The following is a 25,937-nucleotide window of genomic DNA, read 5'->3' on the forward strand; positions in this document are numbered from 1 at the left end:
TGAGCACCCTGGTCTAGAGTGGAAAGTGTCCCTGCCCAGAGCAGGGTAGCTGGACCTGGATGATCCTTAAGGTCCCTTCCAAACAAAACCATTTTATGATTCTACCTGTGCCTACTCAGTGAAACACAAAATGAAAGGTAACCCATTCAGGAGCTGAAACTTGGGTCCCCTATCAATGGTCTTAGGTCTACAGCTTTATGCTCTATGCCACTTATGATGAAAACATGGTTTTAATGCTGAGAAGCTTTCAACTAAACCAAAAAGCAGTTTCAGCAGCAAAATGTTAATTATGGACACTAAATATATGAAGTAGAAAGTATTTAACAACCTGGCCCAGTATTTCTTTTTACTGAAAGAAATATCTGCACATACCTACATCACAAAGCTTGTTCTGTTACAGCAGAAGTTCCTCTGAAACAGCAGTACAACCAGAAAACAACACATTTTGTTGTTTTGAAATGACACTGTTTCATTTGAAACAATCAGAAGACAATAAGTATTGTTTATCTGCTTCTGTTACTGTTCCAAAGGATTCTGAAGAGTGAAATGCCCATGCCCTGTATTCAGTTTCTTCCTCAGGAGGGAAACAACAGTCCAAGTCACAGCATTTTGTCACTTGGTGCCACAATGACATGCCCTTGTTGCACACTAGAAATGGCCTAAAATAATAAATCAGCATGGGTAACAGTTTTTCACCAGCTAAGCGCTCCCCAAACTTGTAAAAATTTGCCTTAACTGGTGTAAAACTAACTAATGAATAAACTCCTCTGTTATTTAGTATGTTCATGGTAGTTAGCACTACCAAATACATACCTAGGACACATCTTGCTTAAAACAGCATGTGTTCCCCCACCTTAGGGGCTTCAAGAATAGTAGCCCCTTCCTTTTTGCACACAGAAGGCCTGGGAGGCACTGAAAGCAGTGCACAAACACAAATAAGAGTTTTCTGAGCAGCAAGTGGCCAGCTGGAAATGTTTAGTGAAGTCACCACACTCTGACTCTTGCTATTCAGACTTTCAGCATTAAACTTCCACTGGAATGGGTAAGGGCATGAGCACCAAGTTTGTTCTTTGCCTCCCTTACTCCTGGTAACAAGGCAGAGGGATGTCAACAGAAAAGAGATTCTCACTAATACATTACTGCTTAGCTTCACTCTAAATGTTGAATTTTCAGTTATTCTTATGGAAAATTAGGAATACAGTCAAACCACACTCCTCCTAGTCCAGAATTTCAGTAAATTTCTGTGCCAGTAGCTAGTCCAGCTTCCACAGGGACTCTGTCACTAGGATTGCCCTCCTGTGAATAAACTGAAGACATGAGCTTATTCAGAATTTTCTATTCATGGATAATGCTATCTTGAGGACACACTATAGTTATCTTCAGGGACATGAGAATTGGAAGGCTACCCCACATCACTCTTCTGCAAGAGCAAGCTAAAAAAGCCTGAGCAATGCTTTTTTTTTTTTTCCCTTCTCTCCTGGCATATCTGAAGGCAGAAGTAATTAACACAAGGAAAAATGAATAAAGATGCCAAACCTGGCTGTTCAAACCTATCCAAATTCTGAGAGGTCTGTACAAAGCGACAATTACACAAAAGTGGTCTACTAAAGATTTTCAAAGTAGAAGAGCTTGGCAGAAAATTGTCTGGTTGTTTATTAGCCTGGCTTCCAAGTCCCTCCCTTGGCCTTCCCCCTAAATCCTACTCAGCTTGGAAAACCCCTTTCACAGGAGAGACTGTCAGGAAGTCTATAAGCAGATTTTTAGGCAATCCTGAGGGGCAACCTCAGGCTAAAAATAAATAAATGACCTGGCAACACTGATCTCTGAAAGCTGCTGCTGGCTGTGCTGAGTCCAGAAGTGCTGCTGCTCATCTTTCTGCCTCCCTACAGACAGATGGCAAAGCAGAGCCAAGTCAAGAAAATCCTGCTCCAGAAGCTCTAGGTGCCAGGGACAGGTATCCATCTCCAAACTCCCTCTTGAGCACCCTCTATTCTTACATACCCACTGCCAGCTGCCCTCTTCCATCCCTAGACTAGAGAGTGCAGCTCCCAGCTGAAATCAGTACATACATACACATAAATATATCTATACGTACACATCTATCTTTTTTTCCAGCTACCAAAATGTAAATCAATTCCAATGCAAAGGAATTCAAATCTCTCTCTCTGTAAAGAAAATGAAGACTCAGCTTTTAAAAATACTTCAAACTTTTTTCACATAAATCAACTCTAATGCAAATGTACATTCATGGGAGGAAAGACAACTAAGATATCTTTACATCAGTTGTGAAGACTATTAGGAGAATTATGTAAAAAGTTCATTTATTTCTACATAAAGCCAGATTTTTTTCATGCAACATAAGCCACTTGCAGGGCTTTTTTGGGGGGTTTGGATCTTGGTGCAAAACATCAGTATTTATTTTTCTAAGGTGGTTTTGAAAAAGCAGATATCTGGGAGGTTACCTTGCCCAGCTTGTGAATTTTGCTTCACATACTGGAAATAGACACCATAAAACAAGATACAAGAGTATCTTCATAAAATAGCGTTTCCACTACAGAGAGAATAACCTTGAAACTAGACTAATAGAAATTTCATTATGTTTTATACAGCAGGAATGGTTTGGCTCCAGGTCTATTTAATCTAAACCCCAAAGGTTTAAATCCCACTATATTACAAGAGCATTACTCACTCAGAGTTAATTACAGATTCCAGTTGGAGTATGACCCTGTCTGTCTCAAATCAGCAACTCGGTAACAGGACAGCTTTGCAACATCATTTTTTGGGCACCTGAATCCTGAATGTGGCACAGCTGATTAAGATCAAATAAATGTTGACATGATGACCCTGTTAGAGAAACACAAAGCCTTTCCAGTGCTCTGCAACATTTACTTTGTGAGTGGTGTCTCCAGGAAGCAGCTCCACGTTCAGTACTTCTGACTGCCACTCACAGAAATGTTTGTTTCCAAAGTGCCCAGATTATGGGTCATCTGTCATGACACTGAGGCATTCAGGGAACTCAGCCTAAACAGAAAGCTTCACAAGGAAAAGGAGTTACTTTTAACCTGTGCCAGAAGTTTTGTGCTTGAGCAACTGGAGAACAAGGAAAAGCATTTTTAGGAACAGGCCTAGAGATGACTGAGCTGGCTGTACTCAGGTATTTGCAATTCAATGCATGGACAGAGTTCAGCTCTATTTCTTGAATGTCTGAGGACCATGTTTCCACACATCTATCCTGCAAAGGTGAACTGGGTACTGCCCTCTTGACAGAAACCACACATTCAATAGAAGGCTACATGCCATAACTATGAATATTTCACATGGAGATGGCACAGCTTTATGTGCTTTGTTTCTGCCACGTGGGAAAGCTGTTGAAAATTTCTAGATGATCAAAGAAAGCAATTCATACACCTCTGGGAAAAGGGAGGGGTGCTGAATCTATACCCTGTTTTCACACCCTGGAAGGAAAAAAATCAACCCTCCCTCAACTCTCTACTCTGATTGTTTAATTCAATACTGTGATCAGAGTGCAAAAGTTTACAGAGTATCTTGTAAACAACTCTAATGCCCGTGGGTCCCAAATAAACCCCAAATCACACACAGGTTTTACATGTGGTATTTCATATGAAAGCAGAAATAATTTTTTATTTTCTCCTAAAATCAAATTAGCCATACCTAATAAGGGCCTGGAGAGGATAATCTTTCCTGGACTCCAGAGAGAATCAAAACAAGTCCAGATCATGAGGGAAACACAGAGTGACTCTGGTACAAATTTATTTTAATTTTGCTGCATTTAGAGCATCGCCCTCTCTTTAAATACCACTCCTTCCTCTTCCTGCACCAAGACATAATCTCTTTGTTTAGAGATAAAACTCCTGAGCCCAGAGTAAAAATACTGTCCTTAGGGTCGAAGTATGAATGTAATGACAAGAATGACTCTGGAAGATTACATCAGTTCATCCAAAAATGAGAAACACTGATGTTTTGTGGAGGGGCAGCAAGACTAATAATAGTTGATAGAATATTTTTTTTCTGTGCAAAATCAAACTGTAATTCCTGCAGTGCATCAGAGATTAAACAGGAAGCAAATGCTCACATCTACTTTGCAGCTCTACAGCCTAGATGGGAAAAATGACAGTTCAAATAATGTGCCTGTGTCAAGTCATAGGGGAGTCTGACTATGAGCTCTTGCTGTTTTGCAGCCAAAACTAGGTTATATATGCATGTTCAGATTTTGCCTTGTTAGACAATGTCCTGTGAGAAGCATCAGAAAAAAACTGAACCTGAATAATCTAGACAAAGCTGTGGCTTTGGGTTGGAGTGGAGTTTTTTATTTTGTTTTGTGTTGGTTTATATTTTGTTCATTTACTTAAATCAGTGCCTGGTCTACTCTTCAGAAACATTTAAAGAAATAATTTCATATGGGTTGTTGGAGAGCATCTGTATAGCTTGACTGAGATTACAGTGAGAATCTAAGATTTCATCAAGTTTTTCAGCCTCCACTCTTCTGTGCAGAAAATAAATGGCAGAAGAGAAGACTGGTGACATTTTGAAGTCTCTTTGGAAAGAAAGAACAATTTAGCAAAATCATTATTATAGACTGTAACACGTTTATGAACAGAATGTAATATAAGCTTTTTAATAATATTTGACTTAACTGGATTACCATCTCTTCAGTTTTTCATGGTTATCACTGAACACCTTCCATTTACATTCTTAAATAAATTACTGTGTAAATAAAATATGCTCAGAGATCTTGTATGTGAACAGTACTTACATTTAATTACAAATGATTTGGATATGTTTATAGGTGAAATACATTAAAACTGTTTACAGGAAATAAGCTCAAATAGCACTAATTTTGAAATCTAAATTTTCACAACAGTACTGAGAGTAGCTCAGCTATTTTTTTGAACATGCTTTTCAAAATGGAATTTGGAATGCAGTAGAAAAAAAATCAAAGAAATGCCAAAAAGAGGGAAGCACAGAAGATGAAAACTCCATAGCAGGTTGGATCAATAAAATATTAAACTGTAGTTCTTAAATGTAAGTACTACACCATGTTGTAGTGTGGCTGTTCTTCAATGTTAAAGCCCTTGTTTTCTAAAGGAGACAGTAATAAGCACTTTTCCTATTCAATCCACTCAAGATTTAGACATCGTGCTACAAAAGCAAACATATCTGACACTTCTTCTATAACTTTAGCAGTTGGCTTTCCTGCTCCATGGCCAGCCTTGGTGTCAACGTGGATGAGAAGGGGATTGGTTTGTTTGCTGCTCCGGCCCACAACGTACTGCAGGGTGGCGATGAACTTGAGAGAGTGCAGAGGGACCACGCGGTCGTCGTGGTCTGCTGTGAGCAGCAGCGTGGAGGGATACTGGATGCCATCTTCTTCCGGCAGCTTGACATTGTGAAGTGGAGAGTACCTGAGAAAAACACACAAATGTTGCCATATCTTTTTCCTCAAGACCCAACAAGAAGGTCCTTTCCTACTGAAACCATCACAGTGGTGTTTGTTAGCACTCAGAATAGAAAAGTTCTCAGTTACATTAATCAGAATTGTGCTAATGGCAACTGACATGCAATAGGGGCCACAGATCTCTGGCTCTGAAATGTAAAGCAAGTACATTTCTTTATTTCTAAGAGAGACATATGTGTACATCTCACAGGAATAAAATTTCAGGAGAAGCCAGCAGGGAAACTGCAGGGAAACCTGTCAAGTCCATAACAGGATCCATCCTGCTGGAAACAGGGAAATTGAGACTCTCAACAGAAGCTGAGAAATTAATTAAGATCCTATTATGGCTTAGTACAAATAAATCCAACCCACATTGTATAATACAATTCACAATGGTGACTGTCTCTCCCTCGTGGTAAAAAATACAATTGATGTAGTGGTCCACTTGAGAATATTCTGTTGTAATAGCCTAAAAGAGTCATTATTCAGAAAGAAAACATTACGAGCTGTTAAAAGCTGCTAGGAGAACAAGGTCTTTGAAAACAGGACCACTTGATTCAACAAGACTTTGAAGATAGTTCAAAACTGACTTGTAAGGAAATGCTGAACTCCCCAAATTCAGTGTGGGAAATGATAAGAAATCACTAGAACAGATATTGATCATGACAACTGGAAAGGTTTGAGCAGACTGTGTGTTTTAGCAGCCATAGAAAGGATGTGAAGGCACTCACTTGCGCAGCCATTCGAACTGCTCCTTGCAGTCAGAGCAGCCGTAGTCAGTGGTCCAGGCATGGCCAATGGTGTACTTGTGGAATTTCAGCATGTCCATCACTCCCACTTGGGCAATGGCACAGCCAAACAGGTCAGGGCGCTGGTTGGCACAGGCAGCTTCAGCAGGAGAACAATTCCATTAGTATTCAGGTCTTAAAGAATTAAGTTCAACAGTAAAAGGTTCACTACCAGGTCGTACTGGGTGTAGGCTGTCAGTGAATATGAAGTCAAATAGAGTTTCAAGCAAAACTGTAAGCAAATATACAAATGGATAAAAAACATAACTCTGAAAAATGGTACATTCTAAAGAACTTAAGAGCCATTTCTGTGCTCTTCAGACACCAAACATGTCGTTCTGTGAACACTGCCTTTCAAACCACCAAATTAGGACTGAAGGAGAAATAAACTTTTAAGGCACATGAGATTTTGAACTACTGAACTGAAGGTACCTAAACCATTCGCTATTTAAACTTTTAATATTAGTTTCAAGAAAGAAAAGGGCATTAAGGATCAAAAGCCCTCCATTTACTGATGAAAGCTGTCTTCCATAATTACTATGTAAACCCATAAGAAAAGAGTTTTGTTAAAAGCAGACTGTTACAAAATCAGTGCTATAACCTCAAATTAACAAAGTGAATTGCTGCTGTATTTTCTTGTTTTGCGATTTTTATCTTCCTACAACTGGAAAGGACAATTTCTTTAAGAATAATGCTTGCCTCATATATTTTAAAAACAACTGCAGTAGTTCCATCAAGCTGAGTATTCAAGGTATAAAAGTGGCAAGTGGGACATCCCTCCTGTAAATTATTATCTGATGAACTAGTTATTTCAGTTTTCTCCGAGCTGGAGTTAAGCCATCCTATAAAAAAAGCCATCAAAACACACATCCTCTGTAAATACAACTGTTTACTCTCTTACTGTTTATTCATTCAGTGTTTATCATAGCCTGTAAGTTCTTCAATTCCAATTCCTGTTTCTTGATTTAAACCTTTTCCCTGCTGATTTTACAAATTCCTCTGCCTTTTTTGAATTTTAAGAAACAAGATCACTGAAATTTTCACTACTACAATGGATCCCAGAATCCCTTAATTAATTCAGAACTATTCACTGTGCATCCACATGTAGGTATGATCTTTCCCAAATTATTCTTATAGCCTCATTTTTGTCCATTGTGAAAATGGATTGATTATCACCACTCTTTGCCTCCTGCTAACCATGACATGGCTATGACATGACTTTGCTTCCAGCTTAGCAAGGACTTTCTTTCACAGCTTTTGAAAATCCAAGAATAGCTCCTCACCTAGATCACTGTTAAAAGCCCCATATGCAGCCCAACTCCTTCAGATAGCTCCAATACATTTGAAAGCTGCAACTTCAGCCTGCAGAATTCTTTCTTTCAGGTCTTATTTACTGGTATTCATTTATTAGCTTGCCCATTAGAGAAGTCAGATTTACTCATCTGCAGCTTGTGGATCACCATGAACCATTTAAAACTTGGCATTACACCTGCCCCCTTCTGTTCCTCAGATATTCAGGCTTAGTAGCCTGCAATTTCATACCAGAGTTCACTTAGGATCCTGCATGTGCACCATCTGGCCCTGGCAACACACCACTTTTCATGGATTGATGCATTCCAAAGCCTTTCCTGCTGATGCTTCAACTGGAGTCAGCTCCCCAGAATATTCCCCATGAAGACAGACCCATGCAGGGAACCCCCACCCTCTCCTCAGGAGGGAACATCAATACAAACAGACCATTTAGTTGTTCTGCTTTGCAATTAATTTCCTTTAATGCTCCTTTTACATCTCACTAACCTGTGAGTCCCACAGATCATCTGGCCAGCTTCCTGCCTCTGATGAGCATGGAAAAATGTCATTGCTAATCTTAACACTGGAACCAATTTGCTCATCAGTCTCCTGTGATCTGTCTGTCTCTGCCAAGAGTTTACACTACACCCTATTTTCTTCATTTAAACTTTCTGAAAAATGAAATTTTACTTCTAGTCATCTCTGATATGTAACTATGCTAGAATTATGAGTAATTTCCATAGGTACATATAGTGCCTTAAAGAGATGCTATGTAAAAGATCTTCAGGTTTTAACCTAAAGATCAGATCCCTCCTCTTCAAGCTATTTTCTTTTATGAACATAAATTGTATTGTGGTAGGAACAAAAGCCAAAACAACTAGCATAACATTTTACTTTAATACTCTTTATTTCAGAGTGTGTCTTGAAGCACTGCCTGTTGCTCAGGATTTTGGAAGAAATTGCTCCTTGCTATTTCCTTACATAGTAACTTCAGTGAGAAATCTGAAGTATGGAGACACTCATCCATGCACACTACACCTTTTCAATTAGCCATAATAATTATATGCATTAATAAAGTGGAATCTGGAACAACAATTAATTTGTGTATTATATGCCCCTATACATAACTTTGGGTTTTAAAATTCACTATGAAAATAAGCCCTCAAAATGTCAGAACTGGTTTTGTCCAGGCAAACATGAGAGGTCCAACACTGCATTTGCTGGGAGGTTTTCAGCTCACAGCTGTGCTGCTCTGCTCAGCTTGGGGATCACAGTGCAGGACAGGGAAGTCTTGTTTTGCAGTTGAATGAGGCAAGATGAGCTCAGGGCTCTGCAGTCCTCAGTCACCTCCTGTTAGTCTGACTGAACGGAAACAGTATTTTGGAAGAGTGACAATACTCTTCCTTGTCAGCTCTTTCTTCAATAAATAAGAAAGAAGAAAATGTGGCAGTGGGTCTTTGAACCTACAGGATGAGTTATGATCTGTAATGTTGCATCAGTAACTATTGCAAAATTTATTTTTGCTTTGATAAAAAAGACTTTATAAGAATTTCTTGAATTCACCTAATTCTACTCAGTCAAGGAAAATCCCTATCTGGCTCATCAAGAGCATGGAAATCCTGCTTGATTGTAATCTACCAGTCAATTCAAAGGAAGGATTCTAACAAGAATTTTTAGAGCAGGGAGGTCTAGATTCCCAACACCTGTCTCCCACCAGAATTATGTATTTCCTGTAGTTGTCTCTTACTTCCCCTTACTGACACAGGAGCCCAACTGAACAGTTCAGCCAGTAACCCAGGGGGTTTTATTACTGAAGCTGGGTAGGATGAATCTCATCCTGACTGAAGCTGAAGTCCATATAACAATAAAGAAGTATTTTCAGAAGCTATGCAATATATTCAAAGTTTAACTGCAGTTCTAACTATATATTTAGGCCCAACATAAAACTGACTTGTGCACTGCTTGCATTCCCAAATGGAGTACAAAGCCTTTAATCCTTTATCACATTCACCCATTTCCATTTTAAATGCACAAATACCTTCTGCCACTTGTTATTGAGAAGCATTTAAGCAAAAACCAAAATACAGCTTTACAAGTACTGGTTAATCGATCTTTAAAACAACTGCTTTTTAAAAATAATAATGCAGGTCCTGCCAAGATGGCTTAGACCAAAGATCCAAATAATTCCAAATTCTGTTTCTCATGCTGGATGCTAATTCACTGAAAAATAGAATAAAATCAATAGAGTCAGTATACAGCAGCTAATAAATACAAAAGAAGAGTAGGCCTAGGAAAACTGCTCATCTTCTATAATTCAGTGGTTCATGAACTTGAGGTGCCTTTTTTACCCCCTTCTCACATAAGTAGCTCAAATCTGTCATACTGTCACCTTTCATACTGCTTAAAAAAAGGCAAACAGACCCTGATACTATTACTGTGTGTCTCATCTTCCTTTCAAAATTGCACAAAAAATCACCTTCCTTTTTCTTCTGTTACTTTCAGATAAGGATCTTATTAGAAATAGATTTTGTAGCTCCTAGACTGCTCAGAATATGAGATCTTTCTGTGACAAGACTTCTGTTTAAGACAAGGCTATTAATTTTCTTGAATTTAAGAACACAGCAGTGAATTTTAAGTGAACAAGATGCATTTGTAACAGACCACACACAGTTTCCCAATGCTACATAAATTAATAGTTCAGTGGTTATTTTGTAATGGTTAACCTGAAGAAAGAAAGATAAAAAAACCCATGTTTTTTAAACCATTCTTACTTTCTGCCTGTGATTCTACCACAGGGTTAGCTCTTACCACACAAAACTGAGGGGCTTTTCCAGAGAATGCAAAATTCCAATGTCCTATGCAAACAGCAAGTGAAATACTACTGTACATATTTAACACCTGGTATACATTAATGCATTGACATTCTGACAGCTTTTGACAAGAAGATCTCATCAATTTTTGTCTGATTACTTTGATAAGCCCAGCACCAAATCTGGGAAATAGACAAGCAGTTCTTACCAACTAAGAGGCCCCCATTTGAGCCTCCATTAATAGTCAGCTTCTTTGGGGATGTGTAGCCTTCCTTGATGAGGTATTTGGCAGCACACTGAAAGTCATCAAAGCAATTTTGTTTGTTGGCCAAGATACCACCTAGCAAGGAAACAAAACAAATCAGTTGATACCATAAAATCCTTTTGATACCATCTCTTCAGAAAAACATGTGTCCAAAAATACCTGGGAACAATTCCAGCTTCATGAACATTTTAATAATTGATGCTGCTCAGAAAAACAGCAAAAATGAAAGATTCTGTCAACACAGAGAGGCTATAAGATGGTTCTGTCAATACCTCTGATGCTTTCAGAAACTCTGAATAATACATACCTGTACTGCAGAGTGAGTGCCAGGTAATGTTCCTAACCAGTGAAAGGAAAGCTAAAAGCTTTGCACAGCAAAATATCTACAAAATGACCACAATACAACACCCTTGAGGTTTAAGCTAATGGGACTTCAACATCATTAAACTCAGTGACAGTTTCTTAGGGGAATAAAGATTCAGCTTATAAAATAGGCTATATAAAATAAGCACTTCTAATTTCCTGGATGTATAATATGTGGCTGGTAATTTACTTTTTTTTTCTATTAGTTGTTTTCAAACCAGATGATATAAAGCTATGGTCGAAAGGAGACTTCAGAGTTCCATCTTGCTTTGAAAATTTATTAATTAATTTTCAATATGGAAATGCTTAAGATACTGCCATCATGTTGAATGAAATTCCAAATACCATCATATGTATAAGGGAGCAAATAATGACAGAAATTGTTGGTTCTGATGACATCATTGATAAGACTTCTAGATCTGAAAAAAAAATTTTTGCAGCGTGGAATAGGGAAGGAAAAGGATGGTTTTCCCTACAATCTTTGAATTATTTTAATAGAAGAGTATCAGCTTAGAGAATGCACAGTTGTCCAAATCTTGCTTGTTTGGCAAGAGACTAAAACTAGATCCTCCTCAAACATTATCATACCTAAAGCCATGGTAATCTCAGCCAATTAAATGCTGGTAAGAAATGGGAACTAGGAAGAAAATCCTTGCATTCCTGTAGCAAAGGCAGTGGCCCAGCCAGGCAAGTGGGGCTTACAGGATGCAGAAATGAAGTCCAGTTTCTTCTCCTTTCTTTAAAAGCTGGATGTTTATTCCAAGCTGATTGCCTAAGGGTCCCCCTATGGTCCAGGAACCTCCAGGACAATTAATTTTACCCTAAATTAAGTTAGATGAGCTACAGTCCTGAGATGTCTCTTTACCTCCATTCTCCATCAAGTAATCCTTAGACAAGCAGTTTACAATGGTTTTGTAAAACCATTTAAAAAACCAATAGTTTTGTAAAAACTTTGTTTCTCTGTCACAGAAGTTTAGCAATGTAAGTCTGACATTTAGTCATAAAGATCTGGTAGAATTGGAACCAGTACATTTGTAAGTTTTGTTGGGTTTTTTTAACAAATACACATCATTCTTGTATTAACAAGACCATTGAAAACAGACATACTGGGACAACAAAAATGTTTTTAAGTATGTGGCAATAAAGGAGAAATAAATCTTACTCCTTGCTCAAAACACCAGGCTGGTGTAAGGTCAGAATCCTATTTATAAAATTGAACCTAAGCAAAAAACCCTTCTGTAATTGCTTCTGGAATTAAAAAAGAACAGATACATATTTTATTTCAAACTGCAATAAAATACTTGGGTCAAAATCAAGCAGGAAATAGGTGCATCAAAGAAGCATTATCATATTAAAATAAATTTTATTAAAATCTACTACAGATCAATCTCCAAATTAAAATTAATGAAGGATACTTCATCTTTAGCAATAATATCCTGTATCTGCAAGCACATACAGCTTCTATTTATGAAACTATTACATAATTAACTCAATTGTGAGGAAATGACCCAGACAAATAGTTACCACAGATGAAATAGTAAAATCAAGATGCAATGATCTGGAAATACCATTTTGTCTGATAAAAAGATATTATGGTTTACTGCCATGGCAAATTGCTAGATCATAAGCACCATTGTTTTGGTACATTTGCCTTGCTGACAACATTCCCAGCAACTTATGCACCAGATTCTTGGAATATGAGTAAAGTGTCACCTTTAAATAAGGATAGGTATGTTCCTGAAATAAGAAGGACTTTTCCAAGCTTTTTCCCCTGGTGGAGGAATGTGACAGTTGTCAACAATAAGGCAAGTGGACAAAGACAATTAAATGATTAAGACAAGATGGGAAAAACATGGACTGAAGTACATCAAAAGTGTTCAGAAAAGGGGAAAAGAGATTGACAGCTTTTCAGTGTTTGACTGAGTTTCCCTGTGACATGACAGTCAGATTACAGAAAACCCTAAAAGGTCAAATCATTGCCTGCAAGTTGGATCCCCCAAGAGTTTGGAGGGGATGATGTGAATGCGCTTCTGGAGCTGACGGTTTTCATATGGACTTCAATCACAGAATCACAGAACGTTTAGGTTGGAAAAGACCTTTAGGATCATCATGTTCAACTGTTAACTCAGCACTGCCATGTCCCTAAGACACATCCATGTGTCTTTTAAATATCACCTCCAGGGATGGTGACTCAACCACTTCCATGGGCAGCCCGTTCTGCTGCTTGAAAATCCTTTTGGTGAAGACATTTTTCCAGTCATATTCATCAAATATTTTTAAAAAAAGGTCTATTCATAAATTATGCAAAAACAATACAGAAGAGTTTATACTCTGAACTCAAGAGTTCACACCTTCCACAAAGTTCTGCAATTTTTTTTGTGTGTGCATGTTTGATAACAAGAGAGTCTAAATAGTCAGTGTTGTTGTTTTGGGGATTTAGAACTGGGAACCTGCAATAATGAAAGGGGTATGTGAAAGCAAACCAGTCTTTTGCAAAATGCAGACATTTGTTGTAAGATCAGTTCAATATAAATAGCTTCATTTTCCTGTGTTTAACTCCAGGGAACTTGATACTGCTTAAAAAACCCCAATCATTTTGTTGGAAAATATTGTCTTTGTACAAAACTGTTTTTAAGTAGGCTGCAAAAATGAAAATAATCTAAGGAAAAACATGAAATTAACACTGGACAATGTACAAATCTAACATGTAAGCATGGAAAAAAATTTACTTTTTAGCAGAATAAGTAAAATGCAAAAGGAGATGTGAGCATGGGAGAAGGAGTGAACAGAAAATGTTGCAATTTGCATTGTTAAGCCTGCAGTTTTGTTCCTGTTCTTTGACTGACTCACCTTTGTGCCAGGTCTCTCCATATTCGCCCCCGCCCCTGATGTTCGCCACTGCCAGAACCCCTCCCAGGTGTTGCACAAAAATAAGTCTTGACACGCTGAAAAAGCAAACAGATAAGAGGACTATTTTTATTTTCCAATTTTTATACACCTACCACTTCTGCAAAAATACTCTGAGGGAAAGATCTCTCCCAAAGTCAATGATGAAATTGTGAATTAAGCCCCTCTTGATGGCGAACCTGAGTAGTCAGGATTTTTTGATGGTTATCCATGGAGATGAAACTCCCAGCAGCTTTAGGAGAGGAAGGAACAGTGCTGGTCTGTTCCTCCTCCCTCAGTTCTGCTCTCCAGAGGAGAGTGGCCAGTGGTTTGGCCTAGCAGATGACCACTCAGAATGTGTCACCATTTACAAAAATTATCTTCAAAGCCTGCAGTCTAGCCCAGTCTAGTCTGCAGACTAGAGTTATGCAGTACCACTGGACCTCCATAGCTTTCTGAATTGTTCCTCCATCATGGGACCTCCACTTCTACAGAGAGGAAAGGAAGATTTAGCCCAAAGGAAGAAATCCAAGAATTAAGACTGAAGATCAGCACTCGGGTTTTTTTTATGAGCATGAATTTTCAACCTAACTTCTGCTTAATTTACTTCTTTTGGACCTTTGCAATATTGTGTTTGCAAGGAAAAATTCTGTATCTACCATTCTTTTGCGCCATGGTCAGCAGTCAAGTCAGCAGCTGGCCAATCCCATTCTTATTCATTTTCTTCTTACATTGCTAAATACAAAACAAATAGTATAAACATAAAATTACAGGTTCTGCCTCCCCTACTATCTCCTGAAACTGTCTGAAAGCGAAAATAGCATATTTTTTTTAAATGTCAAGTTGCAAAAGTATCAGATGTATTACTATCTTTTTTTTTAATGGACTGAAGTAATCAAATTATATTTAACAATTAAAAAATGTTAATTGTTGATCTGTTGAGGCAGTAGCTTAACATAGCTGAAGCTGCAGAAGGCCAACCACACATATGCAAAGGAGACAAGTAAAATATTAACATTTAACCTCAACAAGTCTTTTTTTTCCCTCTAGTAGGTTTAAATTTCTTATTTACTTGAATTCTTTGCTCACCCAGAAACCACTGTCTGCAGAAAATAAATTTGTTCAACCACAAGGGCAAGGGCTGTGTCTTTTTACCTTTAAGTCCCACTGCTGTTTATCAGAAATGGTTTGAAAAATGGCACTCTTACAGTGTGTCTCCTGTGGATGTGTAGTATCACAACAGGTGAAGTTTTCACACCTCCCAAAGCAATTACCTGTGTACTGGCACGTGTTCTTGAGAGTATATATCAAGGAGTAAGGAAATGGAAAGGAAAGCACAAGGATAACTGGTAAGAGATTTCTGCATTTGCATAACCATCAAAGGAAAAGCTTCCACCTAGGCTGGTTATCCAGCACATCAGATGGCTCAGGAGCCATGAATTATCTCAGCTTTTGTAAAATGAATTCTTAAGACCATCACTGTGAATTGCATTTTCCTTAGACTGCTGTGACATGCTGATCAGATGCAAGACTGATATTCTAGAAGCACACTGTGCAAAGGTCAGACAGTATTACTCTGTCAAATTCCAGGACTCTTTAATTTCAGCAGGTTGCTGCACAGCTAATGTGGAGTAACCTGACAGGAGGTTGCCTCATCAGACTGTGGCTTCTTAATTTTTGGTATGTAGAGTCACAAAACCTCCCAAAATATTCTGCACTTCTTTTTCCTGTCTACCTCAAACTTTGAACCTCTTGGTCCAAAGTTATTTGATTCCCTAATAACCAGAAGTAGCAAGTAACAATTAGAGGTAAGATAAGAGCTTGCTTCACAAACATACTGCATGAGAAGACTTCAAAAAATCAGATATTCCACAACAGAATCCATCCTCTTCCATCTGCTGAAAGCAACTGTGCCCATCTGAAGGATCATGGTGAGTCAGGACCCTAACTTGACCAATATTTTGAGTATTTGTAACAAACTTTCTCAAAGTTTTTCTCTTGACCTTTACCTTTAAGTTCAGGAACCAGGTTTTACAAATATAGAGTCCAAACTCATTACTTGTTTAAAAAGTGAAAATTCCAAGTAATCAGCACAAAGCTCAAGTTTCACACACAACTCTATTACTGCCTGCTCTGTTTTTCTGGGTGGATTCTTGCTTCCAGATTTGATTTCAAGTCAGCTTGGTGTCTGAGTCACAGCAAACTGCCCAGTCAACCTGCATGGCTATGAAATGTCTCATTCTGCAAAGCAAAGTCTGGCTCCCTGCCCTTCCCAACAATCTCTGAAGCCTTTTGCTCATTATCCCTGCTCTTCCTTCTCTCCTGGAAGCAGGGTAAAGGAAAGGGCAACAGGGTCAAGATGGAGTCAGTGGAGGGATCAGAAGGTAGTTCCCACCATGGAGGGCTCCTTCCAGATCCTCTAATCGCTCTTAAAGAGCGTAAAACAAGAATTAATAAATCAGATATTGTGTTTTACAGTAGAGAACAATGTGAGGAGCAGTGCTTCACAGACCAAGAACACCTCCCCAGAATTGCTGATCTGCTGTGAGGTATTGGAGCTGACAGAAAGGTGCAGGCTAGTGCACAGGGGATGGGGAAGAAGTCCTGAGCCGCTGGACTTGGTTGCTTTTTGAGCTTTTGTGGAGCTGAAGAGAGCAGTAACAGAACAAGCAAAAGGAGTAATCCTCCACTCTGCACTGAGGGCTGACCTTTCTCCAGGCTCACAGTTTCTCTTCCCTGCACCACCTCTTTGCTTAAAGGCTGGGAACATCCTGGCAGTGACAAGCAATTTCACAGTCTGCTGCACCACCAGCTGTATTCCAGGATGACTTAGAAATTGCTTCTCCTGTACCCACGCAGGCACACACACAACACTGAAGGGAAACATGTTGGTTCCTACAGTGCAGTTAGCCAAATCTGAGGCATCAGTGGTGGGTTTGTGATGCCATTTCCCCAGCAGCTCTGCCAAGCCACTGGTATCAGCTCCATCAGCCTTCACTTGCACTTCCTCTGTGGGCTGTATAATTAATGACAGTGCTCTAGCAAGCACCATTTCAAAATGCCATCAAATGAAGCTCCCCAGTCCAGAAAAGCCATATGAAAAATGCATGCTTGCATTCAAAAATAAACCACTACTGTAACTGACTTAATGACTTTGGCCTATCATTCCTGCAGTTATTTCTGGATCCTGTAACCTGTTGGTTTGTTTCTATTGCTTTCAGTGAATTTTTTTTTTTTATTTTTGATGTGAAAAGGAACATCAGTTTGTGAATCAAACAGAAATAAGTTCCCCAAACCAGAGAGCTGGCTCATGCTAATGGGTGTGAAATACCAGTAAGAAAATACTGTACAGCCTGGAAGACATACAGGACAGAACTGAACCACTGGAAAGGAGATGATGGAATGCTTTGTGGAAAGTTTTAAGTAAAAAAGCTTAGAAGTCTTTAGCCAGGAATTTTTGTTTGTTTTTCTTAAAGGTAAGCTGATTCCTACTGGTTACATTTCCATGGCTACATCTCAGCTCAGAATCAGGTGAGTGATGTAGCCTCAGCCTTGGCCATCCTGTGGCTGCTTTCTAGCACTCAATCTCAAGCCTGTGGTCATAAAATAAAACAAAAACCAACCAACCAAAAAAAAAAAAAAAACCACCAAACCAACCAATCAACCAAAAACAAAACAAAACAAAAACAGAAACAAAAAAAAAAAAACACAAAAAACAAAACAAAAACAAAAAAACCCCAAAAAAACCCAACCCCCCCCCCCAAAAAAAAAAAAACAACAACAAACCCCACAAAACCAAAAAAAAACCAAAAAACCCCACCACCAAATCATGGTGTTGGGCTGTGGATAGAATAGCACTTGGATTTGGGAACTCCTTGTGGAGTACTGCAGAATGTAGTAACAGAGATGGAGTAAAACATTTGTGGAATCTGCCAGGTAAAGGGTGAACTGGACATCCTGCCTTTCTGACATAAAATTCCCTGCCAGAATTTCCTTTCCCTGATTTTGCCTCCCTACTTTTGGAACACATTCCCTCACCAAGTACTCCACTCTCAGGTTATTAGTCATAAACATGTATTTGAAGCCTTTGGCTTTTCTTTTTTTTTTTTTTTTTCTTTTAGAAAGAGAAAGCTGAGAAATCATATCTTGATATTACAGGGAGAGAGTAAGGAGGGAGGTGTGGCCAATCATGTTTTATTTACATTGGCAGTGGGGCAATATATTTTGATCTGGAGGTCACAGATAGTTTTCTGTGCATTTGCTTTTAAGGGACTGCTACAGATTCATATTCTTAATTTATGAACTGTATAATGAAGGTTTCACAGGGTTCAGGAAAATACAGGTCACTGCTCCTACCTCCCATCTTCCTCTCTTCTAAATGTCAGCTGCACCCTTTTGCTGCTGTTTGCTGGACTCCTACGAGAATGAATTTTTAGCTTGCCAAAATGGCAGAAACCCACCCACTCCGTTTTGCTGGGATAGTTTTCTGTCATTCTTTTGAGGTAAATCAGCTCAGCAAAGGCTCCAGCAAGCACCAGGGCAAATGGATGGGAGGTGGAAGTAAGGACTGTGAAATACCTTCTCCTTCTGCCAGCAACCAGCTCTCCAGTATGTGAAATTTTACCTTAAATCAATAGATATGTAATATTCATTTTACATTCTTTAAAAATGAAAACATGGTAAGTTTTATAACAGTTCTCAGCATCTACAATCAACTGTAATAAATCAGTGGTTAAACCTAAGTAAAAAAGAATTTTGAAACTGTGCTAGTTATATAATTGTGTCTCTCAAGAACCACAAGAAATTAGAAGTGTAGCTTTATGAGGCAGATAAAAAGCTTACAAATAATCAGAATACAAGATGGGAGATCCATTGTTAGACAGGGTATTTGCTAAAAAAGACAAGAAACTGTAAATGCTATTCAGAAATACAATCACAGCAAATAAGAAAGGCAAGCACTATAAAGGATTTCTTGAAATGTGCTAACTCTAAAGCAAGACTGGTAGCACCTAAACTTAATAGGATTGTTTTATAATAGATTATTTTTCGGTAGTGAGCTGCTCTTCTGCTTCCTGAAAAGCTGTTCTCTATTCAGCCCTTTCCACTTCTGCTTTCCTCTGCCTCACCTAGGAGCATTTCTTAAGTATTCAAGCACTGCCTCTTGGCAAGTCTATTCAAATTGCCTTGCTTAAGAAATAAGCCTTTTCTTTAAAGAGATCATCTGTGCAATAAAGCTTATGGCTTTTGAGAGCTACAAAGCCTGATCTGAACACAGCATTTTTGGTTTACAATGAGTTGCTTTGCATTTGTGAGGACAGTATCATTCGTGTCTCAAGACACAATCCTCTTTCCTGATCATATGGGCCACAGAAGGATTTTGTTTCCAATGTAATCTCAAAAGTATAATATGAAAATGCAGCCAAATTTTAATTATTTACATTAAGTTAGTCAAACATTTGATTTTGCATAATATTTAGACATATGTAATTGTTTCACTTGGAATAAAGAAAATTTCCTATGGTATTGATTCAACAATGGGCCCAAATATTTCCTTTATATATTTGTCCATGTTTTTCTGTGGAACTGAGTGATAGAGCAAGAAGAGGTTAAGGTGTAATCCTAAGGGCAGGGTGACTGCTGTAAACCTCAGGAGAGCAGAGCACTTCTCCGCTCTGACATAATTTCCTCTGTGAGCCTGGGTAAAACCCTCTAATTCAGAACTAACAAAGCAGACAAATGACGCCTGGGCAGCCCTTATGGCCCTCATCTTGCTTCTCAGGAACCTGAAATGCATCCTGTCAGATTCATGGTGACAGCTGCTAATACCAGATACTTCAGAAGAAAGTGTGAATCACCCTGCTTACCTGTAGCTTGGTGTAATTGATATGTTGAAGCCTCCATATCCATACAAGAAGGCAGGGTGAGAACCATCTAATTTAATTCCTTTCTTGTGAATAATAAACATTGGGATCTTAGTGCCATCTTTGCTAGGGTAGAAAACCTAAGACAAGAGAAAAAGAAATACAAAATGCTCTTAGTGCTGTAACTCCACAAGTGCTGTTAACAAGAATCAGAGGTGACCATTTCTATGGGGCCTGAGGGTAAAACCAGAGCAACTTGCACCACTTGCCAGGTCAGGTTCAGTACTGGGCACCACCTGCTTGGTTGCTTAGCAGCTCTGGAAAATGTATCAAAATGAGACAATACCAAGGGTATGATGGTATCACCTTTAGGCATCTTATCCTTCAGTTCTACGCACAAGAGGGTTTAAGAAAATGTTACAAAAAGAATACAGTTCTCTTCAAGAGAAGACTGTCAAAACACAAGGGCTGCATGGTCCGTCACATGTGAAAGGAGCAAAGACTGAGCTGGCACAGAGAACAAACAGAACTAAAACCAGATTTCCTGCACAGATAATTTCACTAAAGCAAGTCTGTATCCAGCAAAGGTGAACTAATCATTGTCCAGTCTTTAAGGTTGTCTCAGGGACACCAACCTTATCAGGGTGGTAACACAAGCCATGACAGAAACTTTTGTAGCACTTTGGTGCATTTTTGGACATTACTAGGCAACTAGAACCAGGAGACCCAACCTTGCAGAATCCCCAGTCCATCAAAGAAGACGACTGAACTGCTCACTGGCTTTCTTCCTGAAAGGAAACCAGCTCCCAAAACACAGTCTCCACATAGCACATGCTTCCATACATCTTTCTATTGCTGCCACAACACTGTGTGAGGCTGAAAGCTGAACTCCATGTACACAAACATAGACTGTAATTGTTTAACACAGTTCCCACATCTTCTTGTTTTGATGCATGTCTCTGCCTGCATACTCTAATTTGGGATCCACTGTGTTATATTTTGCCAATCAAGAAAAACACGTGGCTGTGAATGCAGTTTATTGCTTGTCCTAAAATTCTGGCTGATTCCTTTTCACTACCTTGCTTTAACATCATTGCAGCTTCAACTCTAATTAGAACAAAAATGTAGTAAATGAAGAATGACACATTCTTATAATTTAGTTGCATGTTTACAATCTCTGCTTTTAAAGGAAATAGTCCTACAGTGATTTGTAAAGCACATGATGAACAGGTTCTATTTTTACAGCACATGAACCTCATCAGTAATATGAACCTATGCAATGCATTTATTCTGAGCATTGCCTGTAATGTGCCTGTAAATCCACATGGCTGAAAACAAAGGTAATCACATTTAATTTTAGTTTAATCATTGCTAAGGAAATGTGAGAAATTGCAAATGAAATCACATCTACCTCCAAAGGCTTTACCAAAACCTCTAGACATATTACAGATAAAAATTCAGAATTTCACAGCACCCACAGTGGATGAAAAAAGCCCAACAAAACAAAACTAAAAGCCTAAGGGTGTTTCTACACAGATAAAATCAGTTTCCAACCGCCATAACTGTATCTCAACTGACAAAGTGCTTGTCAGAACGGTAGAGTATAATGGATTTTTACTTTAAATAGTTACTTGAACACTATAAACAAATAAAATAACTGATGAACAGGAGAACTACTGAGGCTGATGATGAGGATTTCCAGAGACTCTTCCCTAACACATCATCTGTCAATTCCAGCTGTTGCTGGAAATTCTCAGGAAGCAAGAACCCAGCCTTTCTATATTTCCAGAAACTTAGTGCAGTTGGCCAGTCCTGCCCTGATGATTAAAGTATGCCACTAACTTTACTGCTGGTTCTGAATGAGAACTTTATCTTTTATATAACAGCTCCCTGAAAACTGACTTCTGTAGGGCTTTTATTGTCATCAGTTAAGATAAAATAATATACCATTAAATAAAATCTCAGAAAAAAAAGATGCATGTCAAGCTGCATGGCATTGCTTAAATTTGCAGTTTAAGGGTTTTCAGTACTATCTTTGCTAAAATAATTATTACCTCTCCCTCCAAGAACACAAGAGAGGGGGGACAGAAATAATTTCAGTGAGACACTAAGATATGATGAAGCCATTTAAGCTTCTCCAAATAGAGTATTTTCAACAACTGATTCAATCTCGCCTTTAAATTAGCTGTTATCTCTGAAGCAAGTCCAATGGTTTACTCATGTAACCAATAAAGGGATGTGCTTCTATCTCAAAGATTAAGGTAAACTGCAAAGGGCAAGCCCTAAAAAGGATTTCCCAAGATGGTGTTTCATGCCTAACTTTAGAAGCTGTCAGCTTTTACAGTGTTAAATGCACATAAAAGGGTACTACCTTTTCCTGTGCTATCACAGACAGGAGAGATCCACTTGTGCCAGTCACATTATATCACTCATTGTTCATATAATTTCCAATAAGGTCTTATGTCACTAATGTCAGCATTTATAAGAAGAGGACAAGTTATGAAAATTAATTTGAAGGGAAAAGGATGGAGAAAAACACTTCAGAAATATTATTATGAATGTTGAAACTCACCATTCAAAGAGGGACATGCTAAAAATAAGCACCTTCAGCCTTTAGGAATGCAAGAGCAATGCTGTGTCGTTGACAGGGCACTCCTGCTGCGTGCAGCCCTTGCTGCTATTCTAGGAGCACAGTGCTGGAGCAGTGAGCAGCCCTGGGAGAGCTGTAACTATCAGTCTCACACTAATGTCCCTGTGCCACATGGCAGTGGGGTCTCACTGCCAGAAACACCTTCAAATTCAGATGGCAGAGCCTGAAGTATACATTTATAGCTTCTAGTCTACTTATTGTGAGGGAAGGAGACAGCAACACTGTTTGCACAGTTACTCATTGCTACAAGTTAATTAAAATTAAGCTATATAAGCGAAATATAGCCCAATCTTAATAATTCTTCTTTAGTGATACATATGTATTTATAGAGTGGTGTGTTACTTTCTTTTGATTTTTAAACTTAGCATTTGAAAGCAATTTAGACCAGGAAAAGTCAATGGATGTTTAGTCAAAGACAGTTTACAGAGTAAGTTTTACAAGCCAACACAGTTAATAGCTTTGCCCTCTGGCTTGAAAATTTACTTAGGGGTTAAGCAGGATAAAAAAGTCCAATACATTCATTCCTGGGAAGGTCTTTGTCCTCCTAATTATCATCTGCTTTAAATGTGTAGTATTTATATTAGGTGAATCTTCACTTAGGGAAGAGGGGAAGTACCATCAGGCATTGTAGACACAGACCTGAATTCAGAAAGGCTCTGTATTTATCCACCTCTGCCTCTGCAATGACAAGAAGCATCCTCTCCATCTCAAGTCACCAGGAGGCAAAACAAAGTATTTTAGAAAACCAAAAGGTCTGAAAAACAGATGCTGCAGATGAAGTTTTTCTTTCATTTATCTCCAGAGATTACATAGCCAGACACTGATACACACAGAAGTAAAAACAATTTTGGCAATCATCCAATATGCACTTCCCTTGTAAATATGAAATCAGTACCTTAGAATATTAAAGAAATTGACACAACCACCCCAATAAATAAATAAAACTAATCTGCTGCATACTCACATTGTGCCACATAACTAAAAATACCTAAAATTACTGACATTGAATAGAAACTTCAATTTTTAAAAATTAAAAACCGCAGCAACTTCTGAGTATTTAGTTTTACATTTTCTCCCTTTCAGAACTATTTTATGTGTTTATATAATGGAGAGATTAAAAGATGTATGTAATTATAATTGTTTGGGTAAGAAAAGTGCACCTGAAGTCATCTTGCTTTTACAAAACCTAAAATCCTTCAACACAAAAACCAACCCCAAACCTTCACTAATTTAAAATTCACCCTCTAAGGTAAGATTCAACACACGTTTTGAAATGCAGCTGTAAAACACAAATCCAAAATACTCTTGTCCATTTGGGTCTAATGTATATATTTTTTGAACTGTGAACAGTATCTGAATGTTCACAAATCTTTTATCATTTGCCTGACTTGCTCATAATGGCAAAGCATTAAAATCCAGTTAAAAAGTGATTAATTTGTCTTGTCAAGAAAGAGCTATGTCCTGTAGATAAAACATGAATTTTATACACAAGTGGAAACTTTAATTTCTGAGATTTGAAAACACCTCCTAAGTCACAGCAGGCTAATTATTCATAGGAAGCCAGCAGTTATTTAAATAATATCTCTCCCAACTTCTCTTTCAAGATTAAGTATTACATACCAGAAAGAGCAATTGTCTCCATGTCTGTGTGTGCTTGATTAAGAACAGGTAAGAATCACACTTGTCATTAACTGACATCCATTGTGTGAAATGCCAAAAAATTTTACAAAAAGCAACTATAATGGCATATAAATCAAGCTGGAATGCTCCTTATTAAAAATTCACGTTCAGTAATTTAGGTTGATTAACGCCACAACAATGTCTTTACAATATTTTTTTCCAATAAGTCCTATGCAGTTTTTCTGAGATAATTCCTTTTCATTTGAAACAAACACAGGATTTAACAGTTTTGTGAGATTTAGCAATTTTTTCTACTTCTAGGTAAGAACAGCTGCCCTCACACACTGCTGCAGCCACCACAAAGTTACAGACAGCACTGGGGAGGCAAAACACATTGATCAGTCCCAGCAACCCCTGCACAGGGGCTACAGGGAATGACTACTTGGGACTGAGTTTCAAACATCCAGTTTCACATAAAGTATTCCCCTTGTTAAGTAAAGGTTTCTCATCACACACCGACATTTCTGTTTTGAGACTTGGGGAAGAAAAGTATAAGGAATTCATAGTAAATCACATAACATTGCTCACATTTTGCCAAATGTCACAAATGCTTTGTTAAATGTCCACTGTTTTAAAAATCCCACACCAGTATCTTTGAAAGATGATTAGAACAATAAACTTAAAGGAATAGTCCCTAGAGGAAGTCTTCCTTCACAGATGGTGGCATCAAAGTTTTCAAACCTATGTTTAGGTACAGAGGTAACAGTGCCACAACAATGCCACAAAGCAACATCTCTCCCTGACAAGCCCTAACACTGGGTGCTTCAGGAGGGCAAGTCACAAAGACCCTGCCCTCACACAAGCAAGTCTGAACAGGCAGTGCTGGCAGGCAGGGAGAAATCCTCTCTTGAGATGCCAGGGCAGAAAATTCACTGATTCAAGCAGAATCATGTGCTGCCTTCCCCACTATCTGTCCATAGTTGATTCCATCCCTCATCACCTCTGATCTTACAAAACAGACACCAATCTGGGGTTAAAGATCATAGTACATCACAAGCAAAACTCCCCATTTATTGCAGCAGTGGCATGGACCCAAGTGTGAGATCTGCAGTGGCCCCATGGGCAGCTCTGGCAGCCAGCCCATGGCCACTCGTAAGAACAGCTCTTACTAAACACCAGTTTTTGTATTCTTATATAGAACATGAGTCAGAAGTCAGGAAAAATAACAGAGAACTGTTACCACTACAGAGCAAATCTACAGGATCTGAAGTTTCCTTTCTTCAGAGGGGAATCCTCATCAATCTTCTTTAAGCCTCTTAAATTAGCTTCAAAGCAATTCTGTGTGGGTTGCAAAGCTCGCTTAACACTGAGCTGGAGAGGGGCCAAAGTAACTTAGTACAGTAAAAATTCATGCAGGTAAATCCCAGAAAGAAGGACACCCACCACAGACATTTGTAAAAGCACTATGAAAATAATCAAGAAACTGCTCAGAAGAAATTGTTTCACCACCCACCCACCCACCAGCACAAAAAGCAGACTCATGCTGACAGAGGCAAAGTGCCAGGAGATGGTCTTTTAGAGGAAAAGTCTCCTTGCTACTAGGTTCAGCTGCCTCACTAACTGCAGGGAGGTATCTCACAGGGTGGTAAGAGGATGCAGGGGATGACAAGAGAAAAATACAACAGGTGAAAGATGAGAAATCCTGCAAGACTGGCATGGCAGAAATTGCTTTTAAATCACTCTCTTCTATATAAGTTAAAAGGTATCATCCCCCTTACATAAAGCATTGGAGGTAAACGGGATCCAATGAGATCCCCACACACCCTCTACCACTGTAGAGAGGCTTCTTGCCTTTTCTGGTTATCCTTTGCCCCTTTCAGTGCAGTCTCAGAGCTTCCTGCAGCAGAATAATTTAAATCTGCCAAGTACAGTTATTCCTCTTCTTTCAT

At 38.6% G+C, this 25,937-nt stretch overlaps 1 protein-coding gene across 2 annotated transcripts in view; it reads right to left on the reverse strand.

The window, feature by feature from the left end:
- Window positions 1-3,754: 3,754 nt before the first annotated feature.
- PREP (prolyl endopeptidase) overlaps window positions 3,755-25,937 on the reverse strand; it is an 86,035-nt gene continuing 63,852 nt past the window's right edge. For both annotated transcript variants that reach the window (XM_063153091.1, XM_063153090.1), the window contains 5 exons: window positions 19,722-19,858; window positions 13,822-13,916; window positions 10,552-10,683; window positions 6,187-6,343; window positions 3,755-5,423 (listed from right to left, as the gene is read on the reverse strand). In XM_063153091.1, coding sequence (XP_063009161.1) covers window positions 5,129-5,423; window positions 6,187-6,343; window positions 10,552-10,683; window positions 13,822-13,916; window positions 19,722-19,858 — 816 coding nt within the window. In that variant the 3' untranslated portion in view covers window positions 3,755-5,128. The remainder of the gene's footprint in view (window positions 5,424-6,186; window positions 6,344-10,551; window positions 10,684-13,821; window positions 13,917-19,721; window positions 19,859-25,937) is intronic.

This window comes from Melospiza melodia, chromosome 3, assembly GCF_035770615.1.
Source record: "Melospiza melodia melodia isolate bMelMel2 chromosome 3, bMelMel2.pri, whole genome shotgun sequence".
NCBI lineage: Eukaryota > Metazoa > Chordata > Aves > Passeriformes > Passerellidae > Melospiza > Melospiza melodia.